The sequence below is a fragment of the Leptomonas pyrrhocoris genome (assembly GCF_001293395.1).
Source record: "Leptomonas pyrrhocoris isolate H10 chromosome Unknown, whole genome shotgun sequence".
Taxonomy (NCBI): Eukaryota; Euglenozoa; class Kinetoplastea; order Trypanosomatida; family Trypanosomatidae; genus Leptomonas; species Leptomonas pyrrhocoris.
The window spans coordinates 232,888-251,402 of record NW_015438370.1 but is presented as its reverse complement, the minus strand read 5'-3'; the positions used below and the strand labels follow the sequence as shown (position 1 = coordinate 251,402).

Sequence of the window (18,515 nt, the reverse complement as noted above, 5' to 3'; positions counted from 1 at the left end):
CACAGTCGATTCATTTTCTTTCGTGTGTGTGTGTGTGTGTTGTTCTTGTTCTCACAGTCCTCCTTCCTTTCTTCCTTCCGTTTTGACCTCTGTTATACGTGCTGACATCTGCTGTGTCCCATTGTTCCTCGGGTGGTGAAACTGGAAAGAAAGAAAGGAGAGAAAAGAGGAAAAAAAAACCTGTTACCAGACACCGCAACAACCAACGCGGCTCTTACATATATTTTGTTGTTGTTGTTGTCAATCCTCACGACAGCCGCAATGCGGCATACCATACCGCTGCTCACAGGAAGATAGAAAAAGAAAAGAAAAAAACATCATAGTATAGCGCGGATTTCGCATTTAACACCTCGCCACGGTGTTGCCGGCGCTCTTCCATCCAAACAAACAAACCCCTGCACCTCCATACAAGACCAAAGACAATAATAGTAGTAATAAAAGAAAAGAACGATACAGTTACTATTAATAACCATTGACACTTGAAAAGCAGAGACACTTAAAAAAAAAACAGAATTCTCATAGAGAGAGGGGGAGGGAACTCAGCTGAACATGGCGCGTTCCTGAAGCTGCCGTTTGCTGTCGCTTTGTGGCTTCCTCTTTCTTTTCGTCGTTCCCTTTCCTACTGATGCAGGTTCCCATCTCATCCGCTATTTAAAAAAGAAAGCAGAGTCATCTACTTTTTTTCCCCTGTGTCGTCCATTGCTTTGGAGCTTTCTCATGTGTGTGAGACGCGGTACCTTATTTGTATCTACGCCCCACCACCACAACAACAACAACATGCGCCATCGAGAGAGTAAGAGAAGGGGGAGGTGGAAGCAGCGAAGCCAACGCTTCCGACGCAAAGGAACGGAAACAGCAAAAACTGCACAGTAAACGTTGACGCGGCACCAATGGGAAAAGGAAAAGAGAAATACACGAAAGCACCACCAAAATCATGTTTTCCTTCGTCCTCAACTCCGCTGCCCTCAAGAAGAAACGCGTACACCAACACACACACGTTTTCGCGTCGCTTTGGTTGGAGGGGTCGACTCTCTCCAAGAGGCAGTCCCTTTTTCTTTTCCTTGCATCTGCTGATGGAGACGTTGTCAAGACGAATACACTCCCGCGGAAAAAAAAAGGGAAAGGGAAAGGGCAGATGCGTCGTGGTTGAGGCGGGGCTTTCTCTTCTTCTTCTTTTCTTTTTCCGAGCGCATCTGTTTCGCACGCTGCGTTACGTAGCGCTCTTTTCCAACGCATGAACGCAGCTGAAGCGGCACTCGCCTCTACTCGAATCGATAGAAGCCATGCACGTCCTCCGGGGCCGGTCCGTCGAGGTGCTGCTCCCACTTCTCGTGCAGTAGATTGAGCGCATTGGACACCACGTCCGTCTCCACCAGCTCCGGCGAGCGCACGATGCTCGGGTCTTTCACGATGTACACGTTCAGCAGGTACAAGGCGTGGAACGTGAACTCCATCACGCGGCGCAGCTGTGTCTGCAGGTTCGGGATGGCCTTGAACTTCGTCTCGAGCAGGCGACAGCGCTCCTCCGGGGTCTGGCAGTTTGCCTCGTAGTCCGGCGGGAAGACGAGCACGTAGTGCAGCAGCAAACCACCCAGGGAACTTGGCACGTCGCCAAACGGCAGGAGGGTCGACATGCTCTCGTAGTCCTCCAGCGAGCAGTCGCTAAAGCCCGTCAGGAACTGCGCCGCAGCGATCGCCTCCGTCAGCACACGCAAGCTGCGGTTCATGACACGCGACATCACGGTGAAGGCGCACAGCTGGCGGCTGTACACCGGCGCCCACTCGAAGGTGTCCTCCTCGCCGGCCTGCTCCTGATAGGGGATGGACACGAGGCAGGCGATGCGGGTGGTCAGGAGCACCTCTGGCGGGTCCGCCTCCACCTCGTCCTCTTCCTTTTGCATCGAGTCCGCGAAGGTGAAGGGGTTGGAGTTGATGGCGGTCACGCGCAGCAGCTCAGTAAAGCGCACTAGCGCGCACTGGAACTCCTGCGGGCAGTGCTCGAGAGAGATGCTGAGGTAGGCGGTGAAGAACACCTTTTGCTCCGGCAGGGCGCCGTCCTCGCCGTTCATGTCGTCGCCCATGTCGTCCTGGCCCATGCCCTGGTTGCTGCTGCCCTGGTCGTCGGGGTTCATCTGGCCCTGCACCATCGCCGCCAACGGCTCCGCGCTCGCCTCGCCCGACTCCTTCGCGTCCATCGAGTGCGAGAAGTACCCGACAAAGTCAAACGTCTTGAGCAAAATGGCGAAGAAAGTCTCCTTGCGGCCGTGGTATAGGATCGGCGCGTCGCGCGGCGGCATCGTCGGCGGCAGCTGCGGCGCCTGCACGCACATAGCCGATGACTTGAGAGAGAGCACCATGGCCATGTCGATGTTCTCCAGCTGGTCGTCCGGCACCTCGGCCAGCTCCGTCGCCTCCGACAAGTTCCACTCGTCCAGCACGATGAGGCGATCGGGTGGCAGCACGTTCATCAGAATAGAGTCGAACCAACGCACCCATGAAATTTTGCCTACGCGCTGCCCGTTGGGGTCCACCTTGATGCGCGAGACGACCTGGGAGATGATCTGCCCACGCAGGGCCATCAGCGGGTGCAGGAGGTTGTGATACTCCTCCGTGTCAGCGACAGGGAACTCGTCGCGGATGTACAGCTGCGTGATGGCGGTCATGAGGCTGACGGACAGCAGACCGGTGAACTGGAAGTAGAAGAGGGAGAGGGGGACGTGGTAGCCAAAGACGCCGGAGAGGTTGTTCGGCATGTCCTTGTTCTTGAGGGTGGGGTCCAGAATGCGGATGAAGTACATTAGCGACGACTCCGAGGTGACCTGGCTGGAGAAGACGGGGCTGTACTGGATGTAGGTGCGGCCCTTGGAGTGCTTCAGCTTCTCCAAGTTCGGCCGCTCGTTCTGGTTCGGCTGCAGCTCGTAGCGGTCGATGAAGTCGTGCAGGCACACGAAGTGCGGATGCGAGGTGGAGAGCTCCTCGTAGATGCTCTGCGTGGACAGCTGCACGCTCGCGTGGGCGGTCGTGATGGCCGGGTGCGACGCGATTAGCAGACCGAGGTCCATGAAGCGGTCCCCCGCCGCGGCGGTGGAGGTGTCGGTGACGTAGTGCGGAAACAGCTCCCGCAGCACCTCGTCTCGGTCGTAGTACGCCACCTCGCTCGTCTGCAGGTTCACCTCAGCAATGCACTTCATGTCGTCGTAAGGCACCATGAGCATCTCCGGCGGCCCCATCAGCAACTGCGCGACGCCCTCCTTGTGCAGAGTCACCATCTGGCACCAGTTCAGGAAGGGCGCGGTCACGCAGACCACGTTCTCCTCGGTGCGCAGGAAGCGCTGGATGGCGCGCATCACGTCCTCGCCAATCGAGGACGACGTCTCAAAGGCCTCGGTGATCTCCTCCTGCGTCAGCGTCTCGATGCCCTCGTTCAACTTCTCCCACACGGCGTCGCGGGCACACAGTTCGTCCGGGCTCGCCAAAAAGGCCTCGACGTCGCCGTTGATGCCGATGCCGTTGAGCACCCAAAACGGCTCCAGGTGGTGAGCCCGCATCTCCTCCACGTGTTTGTGCACCAGCGACAACAGGCAGTCCGGCAGGCAGGAATGCAGAAACCACAGCGGGTCGGTGCGCTGCAGCTGCGCGCGCAGGTTCGTGATCATGTAGTTGCCATCCACCGCAATGGTGTAGGGGCCGTCCTTCTTGGGGTCGTAGTTGGCAGGGAAGAAGGTGTTGAGCGTCGTCTTGCGCAGCAGGCGCTTCTCCATGAGGAACTCGTAAAGGGTTTGCTGCGGCGCCAGGTCACCGGGGGGGTCAACGTCCATGTAGCCGCGCTGTATCTGTGGCATCGCCATGCCGCCCATCATGCCGGGGTCCATGCCACCCATGCCGGGATCCGGGTTCGGCGGGTACATGCCGGGGCTCTCGCCACCCGGCCCCATCATCGGAACCCCCGGCGAGGGCGGCAGCATCATCATATTCGGGTTCATCCCGTTGTTCGGCATCGATGGCGGACCGCCGCCGCCCATCATCCCCTGCGGCTGCGGCGGCTGGCGCTGCTGCATCGGCGGCGGCGGAGGGGCACCCATGTTGCCCATCGGACCCGGACCCATGCCGCCAGGGCCCATCCGATTTCCACCACGACCGCGGCCCATCATCGGGCCCGGAGTGCCACCGCCACCGCCGCCACCGCCGTACTGCATGCCCCCTCCTCCTCCCATCGGAGGCGGGCCCTGCGGCTTCGGTGAGACGTTCGCTTGCATGTGCGGGGGGGCCAGCGACTGCGGTGGGCCCCAGTTGTTGTTGCCGCCCCCCTGCGGTGGCGGCAGCATACCCTGCTGCGGAGGTCCCTGCTGTTGCTGCTGCAACTGCTTGCCGCCCCCCATCGGACCGCCACCACCACCCATCCCACGGTTGGCGCTATTCGGACCCCCAACACCCATCATTTGCTGCTGCTGCTGCTGAGGCGGCAGGGGCATCTGCATATTTTGGCCCTGCATTCCCGCACCACGATTCCCACTGCCGTAGCTGCTGTTGCCTTGGTAGTGCTGCTGCTGCTGCTGCTGCACCGGCGGAGACTGCATCTGCATGTTGTGTTGCGACCCACCACGGTAGCCGCTGTTGGGCGGGGGCGGGCTATTGTCCATGTCGAGGCCGTAACTATTGTCGCGCATCATCCCCTGCAGAGGCTGCGGCGGTCCGCCCATGAAGCTCGGTGACGGCTCCATGTGCGGCGGCGGCGGCGGGGCCGAGCCACGCATGTTTGGGTTGTAGCCCATCCCGCCCATCTGCTGCTGCTGCTGCGGGTGTGGGGAAGGCGGCGGCATCATGTGCGCCGGCGCGCCACTGTTGCCATACCCAGGACCGCCCCCACCGTACATCGGCGATGTCGGTGTATTGCCGCTCCCCCCTCCGCCTCCGCCGCCGCCACCACCGTACATCATGCCGTTGTTGCTCATGTTGGACCCGTTGTTGCCACCGCCGCCGTGCTGCGGCGGACCCATGATGGGGCCACGTCCGCTATCCATGTAGCCGCCGTGGGTGTGTTGGTGGAACATGTGCAGGTGCGCTGGCGGACCCGCTGCGTTGCCGTACCCGCCCTGCTGCTGCTGCTGAGGTGGCGGGGGAAGCTGCTGTTGCTGCTGCGGTGGCGGCGGCGGTTGTGGCCCTTGCACTCCACCGCGATGCGTGCGAGGAGGCATGACGTTCTTTTGATTAGTTCAAGGAAAATATATTCTTAAAAATGTAAATATATATATATATATATATATATATATATGCGTCGTTTACTAGGAAGTGCGCACTTGGGAGCAGTAGAAAACTACGAGAAACACAAGGGGAAAAAAAGGTCACGCAGTTCTCCGCTCTCTCCACGGTCGGTTTCGCGGTACTTCTCAGCTACTCTTCTTATTTTTTTTTTCTTCTTCTCCCACGATTACCAGATCGGTCGCTGCACGGGTGGCAAAAGGCGCTCCACCAGCAATCAGCAAACGGGGATGGAAGAGAGAGAGACACACACACACGCACAGAAGACAAATACAAAACAAAAAACTAAAATAAGCACCCGGCGATGCCTCTTTCTCCTCTTTTTGGCGGTGTGGACGTGTGTGTGAATTTGCAAAAGAACAGAAGAGAGGAAGGGGAAAGAAAGGGTGGAAAAGTGCGATGAAGCGGCGAGGAACGGCCAACGAGCAGGCAGCCTCTGCTATCTCACACACGTATAGGGAGTGAGAGGGAGAGAGATCCGCTCTTCACCGTGAGCGCGGATAGAAGGAAAAATATAGCATTGCTGCTCTCACGCGCTGTGCACAAGTTTACGTGCCGCATGACAAGCACAGTATCCCGCTTCTCTTCTGTCTGAAGGTCAGTGTATTCTGACCGTCTTGCACGCCGTCGCCAAAGAAAAGCGCTGTTGGACTGCAGGAGCTTCGACTTATCTTTAAAAAATAAGAGGCCATCATTTCAGATTACGTGCCAATCTCAGCTCAGAGTTGCAAGTATTTCATCATCTTTTTTAGCATTATTTAATCATACTATTGGATCACTAGTGCTGCTGCTGTTGTTGTTTTTAATATGCGGTTACTTCATCCTTCCTTGCACAAATGGGGAAAGCCTTCACGACGACGTCAGCACAGACGCTACTGCTCTCCCCCCGACAACAACCCCCCCCCCTCTATCCTCCACCGCTCTCGCTAGACAGCAAAAAGGCACAAGCTCAAAGGCAAAAACCGCCTCAATGTGTGGCATCGCCTCCTTTCTCCCTCTTCTTCAATTGGCACGCGCAGACGCGTCGATCAACGAGACGTTCCTCGACGTGCCTGCCCAGAAATGACAGAAAGATAGAGAAAGGAGAGAAAAACAAAAACACCTGAAAGACTGCCAAAGAAACGGCTGACATCGAAACAACATGGAAGTAAAAAAAAAAAAATAAGATACACACGGCCTCCTCCTCCGCAACGTTGCGTGAGACCGGGAGAGTCATGGAAGCACCTCCGTTAAAGCGAAAAGAAGGAACGAAGTAAAACACCTCCTCCCAAAAGAAGAAGGCGATTGGCTGTGCAACGGAAGGCAAGAAAAGAAAGCAAATCAACAAGTGTACACACACAGAGGAATGCGCAAACTCTGCCCAAACCCGCCGTTGGAGACACAAGGAACGGGAGACCGGGACGGGGATTGATGCAGCCTGCGGGGCAAGGAGACCTTGCAAGTCAGCAGCGCCATCACGTTACCGTGGTGAGGGGAGGAGCTGACGTTGCCTTGGTAACGGGATAGCCACACACGCACACACACACTCTCGAGAACAAGGTGAGTAAAAGAAAGAGGATATGATGATCCTTTGTTTGTTGCTGCTCAGGTTACTCCCTCGTTCCCTCATCAGTGACGCATACATTGAGGCATCCTTTGCACAACAAATTGGCATGCATTTTGCCCCCTCCGCAGAAGCCCGCTCACTTCTTCCCCTTTTTGCCGTCGCCCTCCGACGCAGCAGGCTTCTCTTCCTCGGCCGGCAGCGTCGCCTTCTGGAAGATCACCTGGCCCTCCGCTAAACCACCGATCTTCGTCCCAGGCTGCACGACGCCGAAGTGGAAGTTCGACACGTCCACACGCTGCTCGGCCGGCACGCCCAGCGCGTCCATGATCTCTGACATCTTCTGCGGCATCACAGGCTGCAAAAACATGACGCAGATGCGCAGGCCCTCCATCGTGACGTACAGCACCGTGCCGAGCCGAGCCGTGTCGGACTTCACCAACTTCCACGGCGCGTTCTCCGTGACGTACGCGTTGAGGCTGCGCAGCACCTCGAAGATGGCGATGAGGGCCTTCTGGATGTCCGGTAGGCAGTAGTAGTGGTCCGCCGTGCCAGCCAGGTTGTTCAGCGCGGCGATGAGCGTCTTGTCGCTCTCGTTGTACTCCGACGGCGCCGGCCACACCCCGTCCACGTTGATCTTCGGCGCGACGCAGCGAGACACCAAGTTGCCCAGCGTGTCAGCCAGTTCGCTGTTGAGGCGCGCCACCATGTTCTTGTCGCTGTAGTCGCCGTCGTCCTGGAAGTTCGACTCGCGCAGCAAAAAATACTTGAGGGCGTCGATGCCGAACTCCTCGGCCTTCGCCACCGGGTCGAAGGCGTTGCCGAGAGACTTACTAATCTTCTTGTGATCCTTCGTCCACCAACCGTGCGCCACTAGTCGCTCCGGCAGCGGCAGGTCGGCCGACATCAAGAACGCCGGCCAATAGATGGCGTGGAACTTCAGGATATCTTTGCCGACGACGTGCGCGTCGCAGGGCCAGCGGTTCAGCGTGTGGAAGTCGTCGTCAAGCGCCTCGCTACCGTCGGCGGCGACGCGGGTCAAGGCGCCGGTGTAGTAGTTGAAGAGGGCGTCGAGCCAGACGTAGATGCAGTGGCGGTCGTCGCCCGGGACCGGGATGGACCAGTTGAGCACCGACTCTCGCTTGCGGGAGATGGAGAGGTCGAAGAGGCCCTTCTCGACCTGCTTGATCACCTCGCGGCGGCGGAACTCTGGCACGATGCAGTTGGGGTGGTCGTGGAAATGCTTTAGCAGGCGGTCACGAAAAGCGCTAAGGCGGAACATGTAGTTTTCCTCCTCCACCCACGTCACGACGTGGCCACTCTCCAGGCTGATCTTGCACGGGTTGCCGTCCTTGTCCACGCCGTCGGTCACGTTCTGTGCCGTCAGGAAGGACTCGTCGCTGACGGAGTACCAGCCCTCGTACTTGCCGAGGTAGATATCGCCCTTCGCCTCTAGCTTCTTCCACATCTGCTGCACCAGCGTCTCGTGGGTGGGGTTGGTGGTGCGGATGAAGTAGTTGAAGCTGTAGTTCATCTGCTCAAAGCACACCTTGAACTCGTTCGACACACTCGTCGTGAACTCCATCGGCGAGACGCCGTTCTTGCCGGCGGCCTCGGCCACCTTCTGCCCGTGCTCATCCGTGCCGGTCATGATGAAGACCTCCTCTCCCTTCACACGGTGGTAGCGGCCGAGCACGTCGACGATGAGGCTAGTGTACACGTGCCCAATGTGCGGCGACGCGTTCACGTAGTAGATGGGCGTCGTGGCGAAGAAGGTCTTGTTCTTCTTGGGGCTCACCTCGTAGGTGCGCGTGACACGAAGAAAGTCGCCGCACTCTTGCACCGATAGAGCGTCAAAGGCGGAGGCGATCACCTCTTCGTTGTCTGCGCGGAAGGCCTGGAACCACTTGACCAGGTGCGGCACCGCTTCGGCCTGGGCGGTCGACAGCAGACCACCCTCGCACAGCGCCGGCAGCAGCGCTGCAAACATCACGCTGTCCACCAGGAAAGACTTCGACTTCGGCGCACCGTCCACGACGATCGTGCCGTGGTTCTGCTCTAACGTATCGTCCAGCTTCTTGAGGGCAGCCTCCGCCTCGGCGGTGAGGCGGCGCTGCGTGTAGAGGGGCGTCAGAGCCGGCGTCAGCACCGTCGACTCCCAATCGAGCCATTCCCCCTCGCTGGCCAGCACCTCCTCTGTGCAGGGGGCCGCAGCGTACTTGCGCCACACAAGGCGGGCCACCTCATTGCAGCTGTACAGCGGCATCTTGGATGAGGGCAGCTGCAGATACGGGGTGGTGTAGGTGCTGCTCAGCGTCACCTCCAGCGGCTTCTGCACAAACAGCGCGCACAGCACGGCCTTGAGGGCCTGGTGGTTCGCCTTCTCGGAGAAGAACTTCAGCATTGAGACAGAATTATTGAAGCAATAAGAATAAGGAGAGAGAGAGAGAATCACTGAACACTTCGACAAGTGTGCGTTGATGTTACTACTGTGACTTTTTTTGTGAAGGGGGGGGTTAATCCACAACGATACACGAGTGATGGGATGTAAAAAAAAAAAATCGCTCATGTTTTCGTTTGTGTGTGTGAGTGCAGATTCGCACATACGTCAACGCATTGATGAAGGGTCGTAGATGGTCAGCGCCGCCGACAGTTGAACGTATGATTTGTTTTGTTAGGAACGGAGAGGGATGAAAGAGAAGTTGAACGACTTTTACTTTTAATGCATCAAATGTGCTTGTGTGTGGCCCACCACCAAGTGTTCGCAACTTCTCAAATGGCCAGTCCTCGCGTGTGCGTCTCATCGGAATAGAGAACCCACCCCAAAGTGGTCGCAATGACGAGTCATCTCGGTGGGAAGAACGCACAGCCGCACGGAAAGGACTGTGAGCCAGTAAGAAGTGTTGAGACTTCACTGTCGTCGCCTCCTTCACCATGTCGTGCCCACAACAGCAAAAACCAAGTCAAAAAAGAAGAGGAAGAAAAGCGTACAACAACCATTTGGACGGCTTGTCATCTTCGACGCCTCACACGCCTCACACTTCTCTGCGCTTCCCGAAACGTTGTGTTGCCTCTCGGTGGTTGCGCTTTCGTTCTATCAACGATTCCGGTGACGTAGCTTACGTTAGACTCCTCACACTCGCAAGGCCAAAAAAAAAACACATTCACAATGAACTCGATACAACGCTGGCATCAACTCGACACGACCACACAAGCATTAAAACTGCGTAACTACAAAAGGAAAGATAACGGCTAACAGTTTAAAAAAAAACTCAAAAGAAAAAAGTGTTCTCGGACTTAAACAAAGAAGATAAAACATATAAATATATAAATATGAAAAGAAGAAACAAGAAACGTCGCTGTCGTGTGTATTTAAGATGGGGAGACAACACGAATAGGGGAAAAAAACAAAAATTGTCGAGCACTAAAAGAAGAAGAGAAATAATCGGAGAGTTAAGGGTGCGAAGCATTAATAAAGACACGGGGAACAGAAAAAAGAAAAAGTCCCCCGACAGCGCGACCCTTCCCTCTTTTCCTCTCCTTGCTCGTCTTTCTAATATTACTTGCGGACCACATTCGCGCCGGCGGTCCCGGCAGCCGCGGGAGAGCCAGCGCCGTTGCTGACGGCCGCGTTGCCGTTGCGCGCCTCCACCGTGCGGTGCAGTTTAGTGAAGACGGAGTCCAGCATAGGGTAGTGGATGAAGGACGTCTCCCAGAAGTTGTACTTCGGCTCCCGCATAAGCTCCACAAACGTGTTCAGCACACCCCACGGGTGCGGCTGCACGATGATCGTCTTCTCCGCCAGCACCCGCGTGATCTGCTCCTGCACACACGTCTGCGTCTGCATGTCCACCATGAGCGAGGGCAGGAAGAGGTTCAGCACCACGTTGGAGAAGAAGTTGGTCTGAATGTTCGGGTACCGCAGCTGGTTCGCGCAGGCACCGAGGAGGTAGTAGCGCCGCTTCGTGTTCAGTCTGCTGCACAGGAAGCGGTAGCACGCCAGAACGTTCGAGTCTGCAAACTGCGGCGGGATGCGCTGGTTGTGCGAGTTGAGGTACACGATAGCCATGTGCTGCGCCACAGCGTTGATGAGGCTGCGCTTCGCCGACGGCTCCGTCAGCTTCGCCAGCACCTCCATCAGCACACTCTCGCGCACCGGGCTGTCGTCGTTGCGCACCATCGCCTCCAAACTCGACAGCAACTGCGCGTCCATGTTCGCCGCGGTGAAGGTGGCCTTGATGCACGTCTCCTGCACCCGCGTGTCGAGCTGCTGCAGCATCGCGGGGCTGTTGGAGTCGACGTGCTGGAACGGCTCCGGTAGGCGTTGCTCCGGCGGGAAGGAGCACAGCACGGTGTTGAGCAGCTGCACGCACGACAGCGGGATCGCCTCGCACAGGGGGTAGTGCTGGCCAATAAGAAACTGCGGGTAGTCATGCAGCAGCACCAGTACCAGCTTGAACACCGTCTTGTAGTACACGAGGCCGTTCGGGGAGATGCGGTTGCCCTTGATGAGGAACTTCACGAAGAGCATCGCGCCGTTGAGGAGGTCGGCGTAGTGGTCCCACGTCGACTCCTGCTGCATGAAGCGCGGGATGAAGAAGCGGTGCGACAGGATCTCAATCCAGCCAAAGGTGAAGCCCGGGTACTCCAGCGGGTGAACGCGGCGGAGGAAGGCGTGGAAGACCATCGTGAACTCCGTCGACATCGGCCGCGACGTCGAGCTCTCCAGGCGGTGCAGAGAGTAGACGAGATCGCTCAGCAGCCGCACGTAAGGCTGCTGCTGAAACACCGGAATGAATTGCGCGTCCGCCGACAGCTTCCAGTCCGGCGCGGGGCGCACCTTCGCCACGTAGTCGTGGTGCTCCGTCAGCACCCGCGTGACGGCGTCCAGCAGGCGCTTCAGCAGCGTCGTCTCCGCGCGCAGGTCGTGCGACGACTCGTTGCGCAACGAGCAGCACTGCAGCAGCACCATCACCAGCTCCACGAAGCCGTCACACATCACAAAGCACTTGGCGGTGTACGGCGTCCGGTAGCCCGGTGGGCCGCCGGGGCGATTGCCAACGAGAACCTCGTCTGTAATGGAGCCGTCCGCCCGCTCCATCGCGAGCATCGTGTTCGCGTAGTACTCCACGCAGTAACGGACGCCGAGACCGAGGAAGGTGTGCAGGTGTACCGTGTCCAGCATGCGTTTGTGCTGCAGCGTCTTCACAAACTCGACAGACGGGATGCGGCGCTCCGTGTAGCGGTGGCTCTTCTGCGACCAAACGCTGATCCAGTCGTTCATCAGCTGCTCCACGTCCTTGTGGAAGGCCTCGTCCTCATCAGCGCCAACGCTGGTGCACGGCACGACGAGCTTCGTGATGTTCGCCGGCACGATCTTGCTCAACGGTGGCTCCGTCACGTATGAGGGGAAGGTGTGCGCCGGGGCTGTCGGGGCGGGGGCGCGGGTGCGGGTGCGTGCGATCGTGTCGAGCGCCGACAGCGTGCGCCGCATGTCCTTCGACGCCACCAGTTTCTCCTTGATGATGACGTCCGTGATGATGTCGCCGGCGAAGGTGACGTAGCCAGACGTCCCCGTCGCCAGCGCCTTCGCCAGCGCCTCGTCGAAGCGGCTGCAGCTCAGAATCTTAATGCGCATCAAGTCGGTCGCCAGCTTTGGGAAGGCAAAGCAGTGCTCGCTGTGCAGGAGAAGACGGGTGAACTCCTCCGGCACCGCCTCCCCCCCGCGCTCGCGGCACCGCAGTAAAACGAACAAGTAGAGCTGGTGCATACCAGCCGACACGCGCAGCACCTCCTGCCGCCACGCAGGATCGTCCTCGGAGGAATTCTGCGTGCCGTCAGGGTTTGCCGCCACGGCGCCGCCGCCGCCCTGCTGGTTGTCGTTGTTGTGGCTGTTCGCACTGGCGTTCGCCTTCTTGTTCAGCCGATCCATCGACACCGCGAGGGAAAAGAGGCGGTTGAACATCGGACTCAGATACAGCACCGCCGTCTCGGGCGACACCAAACTGAGCAGGCGGGCGAGGTGCTGGCGGATGGCAGACTGCGGCTCGTCGCTGGCACCGTTGGCGGCCGCCTCGGCCGAGGCCGCCTCCAGCTGCGCGAAGTTCAGACCCAGGGCGTTGCCACCAGTCAGGTAACGCGACACCGCCTCCTCCAGGCTGCGCAGCACCGTTGTGAAGACGGCGACCGGCGGGACGCAGTTGTAGAAGTCGTCGTAGACCTGACGCTGCGGGCCGGGCATGCGGCCCGACGGCACGAGGGCGTCACCCATCACACGGAGCAGCTCGGCCGCCTCGACCTGGTCGGCCGGCAGCGGCAGCGGCTCCCCCGCGGCGAAGGTGTTCGCCTTCTCACGGGCGACGTCGAAGAGGCTGCGGCTCGTCGCCATGGCCGCCTCCTCGCCCACGCTGTACTCCACAGCGCGCATGCACAGCTCCTGGTTCGACGCCACGATGGCGTCGCGCACGACGACCTTGAAGTCGACCGGCGTCATCGGCTCGAAGATGCGCTCGACGAGGTTGGTGAAGGAACGCTGCAGTAGCATCGGCAGCTCCTCCCGCACCATCACGTAGCTGAGGCTGGAGGCGAGGGAGCGGGCCATGCCGTCGCCCGCGACGAGGATGTCGTCCGGGAAGGGGTCGCGCGCGTAGTCCTTCAGCACCAGCCGCTCCGTCGTGCGGGTCGCGATGGCCACGCTGCGCTGCATGCAGTAGCTCACTGCCTCATCCACCACCGCCTGCAGCGTGGCAGCGATCTGCGGACGGACCGAGGTCAGTCGCTGTGCCAGGGCATCCGAGGAAGCATCGCCGCTGGGCAGGTGCACCGTCTCGGGTGTGATGAGCGCCGCGGGGCGGATGGGACGGTTGAGCAGCAGCATCATGCGGTCGTAATCGGACAGCGCACTCGGCGACTTGTCTTTTGGCTGGAAGGGCTCTGCGTTCGCCTGCAGCGGCCGGGCACTGCTGCGCAGCGACGACTGCTGCGCCGGTGGCGAAGAAGAGGTAGGCTGCTGCTGCTGTTGTTGCATTGGCGGTTGCTGTGGCAGCTGCGGGATCGGGGCGGCCGTGATGATGCCCGTGTCGTCGTCGTCCAGGCGGAAGTCGGGGCTGTTGCTGATGTCAATCTGCTTGTACACGTCAATCAGGTGCTTCTCCGTCGTCGCGTGCGATGGGTGGCGCATCATGTACTGCACCACGTCCTGCAGGGTCTGATCGAGCGCCTTCAGCAGCAGCTCGAGCTCGAAGCGCAGGGTCACGCGCAGGTGGGGTAGGTTGTACATCTCCATCAGCAGCGTCAGCTGCGCCATCGTCCACGGGTTCGGCGGGCAGAAGAAGCGCGACTTGGCGCAGCTCATCAGCACACGCGTCATGAGGGACACCGCCGGCACGAGGCGGCCCTCACGCATGCTCTGGCACAGCAGTTCCTTGAAGTTGAGGTCCTGCCGTAGGATGGGGATGTTCTTCTCTAGCGTGATGCTGCCGAGCCAAGAGCCGAGGTTGCGCAGTAGAATCCGTTCGCTACTGTCAGTGCCGATCTTTTCAGAGGTGAGCAGGCGACGCACCGCGGCGATGGTGGCGTCCCGCAGGGCCCGGTACAGGTCCTTCGAGTGCAGCTTCGTGATGAGATCGATGTACATGCTGTGGTAGTTCGGCTCCAGCGCGGCACGCTTCACAACGAGGTAGTCGGCGAAGTACTCGTAGTACTCCGGCCGCAACAGCTGCGACAGCTCCGTCGCGTTGTTGTCGAGGTTGCGCACGTCGGTGTTGCCGATCAAGAAGTTGATCTGCTCCTGGATGACGCGCGGCGGGGCCGTGACATTGCTGTTCGTGACGAGGGTGCCAATGTCCAGCGTGTGCAGCTTCGCTGCGGCCATGTCCGTGAACTTCTTTGACTGCGACGACGCCGCAGTGACGATGGCTGGATCGAGCGTGGCGAGTCCCTTGTTCGGCGAACTCGGCAGCCGCGGCGACGTCGGCGAGTTCGGCGACCCGTCGCTCATCTCCGCGCCGTTGTTGCGCGCTGCCTCCTCCTCCTGCTTAATACCCCGGTAGATTGCCGCCTTGATGCCGGGCACGCGGAAGTCGAGATCGCGCAGGTGGCGCAACGCCCGACCGACGCTCGGCCAGTCCGGCAGCCGCGACTTCACCTGCTCGACGGCGATGATGCCGTACTCCTCCGTGGCGTAGTTGCCCGGCTTGGCCAACGCGGGCAGCAGCACGCCCCACGCCCGCTGCACCTGGTTCGGTGGCAGGAGGTCCTTGGCGAGCATCTGCCCGTACAGCTCAGCAAACAACTGCAGCTCCTTGCGGGGGTAGTAGGCAATCGCAGAGGTCTCGTCGAACATGATACTCACAATGCACGCGTACAGCTGCTTGTCGCGCGGCACCGTGCTTTTCAGCAGACGCTCCACCGTGGCGATCGCAGCAGCGGTGCTGCCGACGGCGTACATCTTCTTGAAGAACTCCGTCGCCTCGTTCTCCACATCCTCTGGGAAGAGAGAGTCGGTGGAGGCCAGCAAGGTCTTGGCGCAGTCCGTCACGCTCTTCAGCACGTCCCGCAGCGGCGAGGCGAGCAGCGCATTGAGGGCGGCCGTGGCGCTGGCCACGTAGACTTGCTTCTCCTGCAGCGCCTCGGCAATCTCCACCACGTTCAGCGCCACGGCGAAGCGGTTCTCCGTCGAGCTGGCGCGGAAGTGCAGCTTGCCCTCCAGTGCCCGCTGCAGCCACTTGTCGCTCGGCTCGCCGGCTTCATCCATGCACATCGCCACGGCGGTGACGAGGCGCGGGCTGCCGCTCTCGGTCAAGACGCGCTTCGCGGCGGACTTGCACTTGAGCACCATCTGCACGATATCCACCGTGCGCTCCGGGGCCGTTTCCGTCAGCTCCGACAGCACACCGATAACGGCGTCCAGCCGGCCGCGCTTCTCCATCTCCGGCACAATGTGCTGCGCCACCGGGTCCAGCGAAGGGCAGTGGGACTTGAGCAGGTGCTTCACGCTGACGAGGTGCTTGATGGTGCCGGTGTAGCTGCCGGTCAGCAAATTGTACAAGAAGAGCAGCGGCAGCTTCTCGGCGGCGGGGCGAAACACGTCGTGGTCGAACTCCTTGTCTCGGCTCGCCACGTGCACGGCGGCCTCCATAAACGCGGCGGAGCGCCACAGCTCGATCTCTGACGCCGTCACCCCGGGCGGCTTCGTCGTCGGCAGCAACTCGGACGGCGCATCCATCGTCAGCGGCTTGCGGTTCACCTTGTCGGGGTGGCGCAGGATGTACTCGAGCAGACCGCGCTGGCGCAACGTGTTCGTCCAGCGGCCGAGAAAGATAGCAACGGACGGGTACTCGCTGTCAACTTGGAAGCGGTGGTAGGCGTCGAAGATGACGGAGATGTGCTTCACACGGAAGGGCTCGCCGTCGGCCTGATCCAGCAGCCGTATCACGAGATCCCAGTCAAAGGCCTTCTTCGGGTTGCTCTCGCACAGCGCATCTAGCAGCGGCATCGCGTTGACCAGGGTAGCGGTGCTGAGGCTCTTCGGCGAGCTTTTGCCCGCAGCGGTCATGAGGGAGGCATAGGTGTTGCTGTCATTGGCTGTCGCCACGCCTGACGCAAAGAAGGCAAGCACCTCAGCCCCGTCGCGCTCCGTGAAGGAATGCGGGAAAATACTGAGCAGCTCACGCGAGTCCGCCAAGGTCGTCACACAACCAAGGCCCAGCTCACGCAGAATGCCAGCGATGCTGACGCGCGGCTTCGTCGACATCTTCGGCTTCGGCAGCGAGGAGGTGTGACACAGGCTCGCCAGCTGGCTGTCCAGCTTCGCCGAGGCGAGTCCGACTTGTCGGAACAGCAGCGCTGCGGCCCGCACGCCGCCGTCGTCCTCCTTCAGGGCGGCCTGTGGCACGTTGAAGTCCTCCAGCATGTCCGTCGCCGCCGTCTTCACCATGGCGTTGCCGCCCAACACGAGCGCCATGGCCATCTGCATCTGCTTCATTGGCGTCAGCTTCAGATCATTCGTCATGAGTACCGTGAGAGAGCTCTTGGTCAGCGTAGACGCGCTCCCATCTAGCGCGCAGGCGGTCAGTGTCAGTCCATTCGGCTTTCCAAGAGCGTCATTGACCAGCTTCGCGGCCAGCAACGCGCGCTCGTCGCTGCGGTTTGCCAGCAGTGCGGTGCACGTGCACTTAATCGTGTACCGGTAGAACTCGACAGAGCGGGTGCAGAATTGCTCGAGGGTGGTGAGGGTGGTCTGTACGGTGTTCTTCGAGACGGCGCCGAGGATGAAGCGAATCGCCTCCCCCTGCGCGCTCGCAATGTCCTCTACGCGATCGTACAGCATTTCCTTCTACGATGATCTTTTCTTTTCTTTTCTTCTAAGTAGCGGGGAAAGGAGTAAAAAGGAAAACAGGAGAGACAAGTGAAAAGGTACAACGCTGCAGAAGACCTTACTATCTATGAACAATAAAAAAATTTCGAGTGGCACGACCTTCAGCGCTTCAGGAAGTACGTGGGCCCCGCTCTCTTCTGTGAAGTTTGCTCTTTCTGTCGTTGATAGCAACCCAGCGCCGCCGTCGGTGAACTCGTGTGTTCAAAAAGGACGCGAAGGCTGAGAGGAGGGGGGGAGGGGAGGGGGGAGAAGAACAGAACAAAAATAAAAAGGACAGCGTTGAACTCTGAGGGAGTCTTTACGCGTGTTCCACCACACGTCTTCGAAAGAACAGCAAAGAAGTAAAAGGAAGAGAACAGGAAAAGAAAAGACACAAAAGAGCCTACAAGCGTAAATACCAACACCAATACAAAACAAAAAACGGGCTGACGGACTGATAGGCGAAAGCACCGGAAAAGAGGGCCAACTGTACCGACTCACTCGCAGCAAGAAAGGGAAAAGAATAGAGAAAATCAACAAACACAATTACAATAATTTTAAGAAAAGAAAAAAACACCGCCTGGGATACAAATGAAGAGCTTCGTGTACGGTGCACTGCGAGCTGCCTTTATACTCTTAATCCTAACGAATAACTACTGAATACTGCCAACATCGCGAACAGGAGAGAGCAGGTGTGGCAAACATTAGCACGTCGGTGTCGAGTGCACACACACACCAGGGAAAGATGCATGTGAAAACGGAGAACGCGTATGAAGTGCGCACACAGGGCAGGCGAAATTATTATTCAGAAAGCGAGACATGGAGACGAGGCGCGGGGGGAGAGAGATGAGAGACGCAAAAATGCGAAGGAGAGGAAACGGCGAGTGCCGTACGCATTTTTCGGCGTTTCAGCGCTATCAAGAAAAAAGCTTCGATGGAGAAGTGGTACTTTCGACCTCAACACTTTGACACGGCGAGGGGGGTGAGAGGGCTGAACGTTTATCAGCTAGAAATGCGAGTTTGAACCTGAGTTTGGTGAGACAACAAGAAAATGGATGTCTCTGTTGTTTTTGTTGTTTTAAATGAGGCGCAGCTCTTCGTGGTGTTCTGTAAAAGCATTTTCTTTTCTGCTGTGGTTGGGGTTGGCACTCGTGGCAGTCAACGATGCTGTAAGTTCGATGCACCGCTTACCTGGTGCACCATCGAGAACATATGAACGGAAGAATGAACAGACAAAAACAAGAAAAGCATTAAAAAAAAAGAAATAACTTCTTCTAAAACCGAAAAAGGAGGTGGACAAACGTGTGCCCCAACGAAATGCGCGCCCTTCTCCGATATCGGTTGCACTCGTGTTAC

At 58.8% G+C, this 18,515-nt stretch overlaps 3 protein-coding genes across 3 annotated transcripts; all 3 read right to left on the bottom strand.

Annotated features, from left to right (window-relative positions):
• Positions 1–1,262: 1,262 nt before the first annotated feature.
• ABB37_06378 (hypothetical protein) lies at positions 1,263–5,580 on the bottom strand (the record flags this gene model as incomplete). Its single annotated transcript, XM_015804678.1, has 1 exon — positions 1,263–5,580. Exon 1 carries the CDS (start codon positions 5,193–5,195, stop codon positions 1,263–1,265), a length of 3,933 nt encoding a protein of 1,310 aa, XP_015656656.1. The 5' UTR covers positions 5,196–5,580.
• Positions 5,581–6,941: 1,361 nt separating this feature from the next.
• ABB37_06377 (putative mitochondrial methionyl-tRNA synthetase, putative (MetRS)) lies at positions 6,942–9,299 on the bottom strand (the record flags this gene model as incomplete). The annotated part of the gene is made up of 1 exon (XM_015804677.1): positions 6,942–9,299. The coding sequence occupies exon 1, from the start codon at positions 9,204–9,206 to the stop codon at positions 6,942–6,944; it is 2,265 nt and encodes a 754-aa protein (XP_015656655.1). The 5' UTR covers positions 9,207–9,299.
• A 1,062-nt stretch (positions 9,300–10,361) lies between these two features.
• On the bottom strand, positions 10,362–17,824 carry ABB37_06376 (hypothetical protein; the record flags this gene model as incomplete). The annotated part of the gene is made up of 1 exon (XM_015804676.1): positions 10,362–17,824. Exon 1 carries the CDS (start codon positions 17,130–17,132, stop codon positions 10,362–10,364), a length of 6,771 nt encoding a protein of 2,256 aa, XP_015656654.1. The 5' UTR covers positions 17,133–17,824.
• Positions 17,825–18,515: the final 691 nt, after the last annotated feature.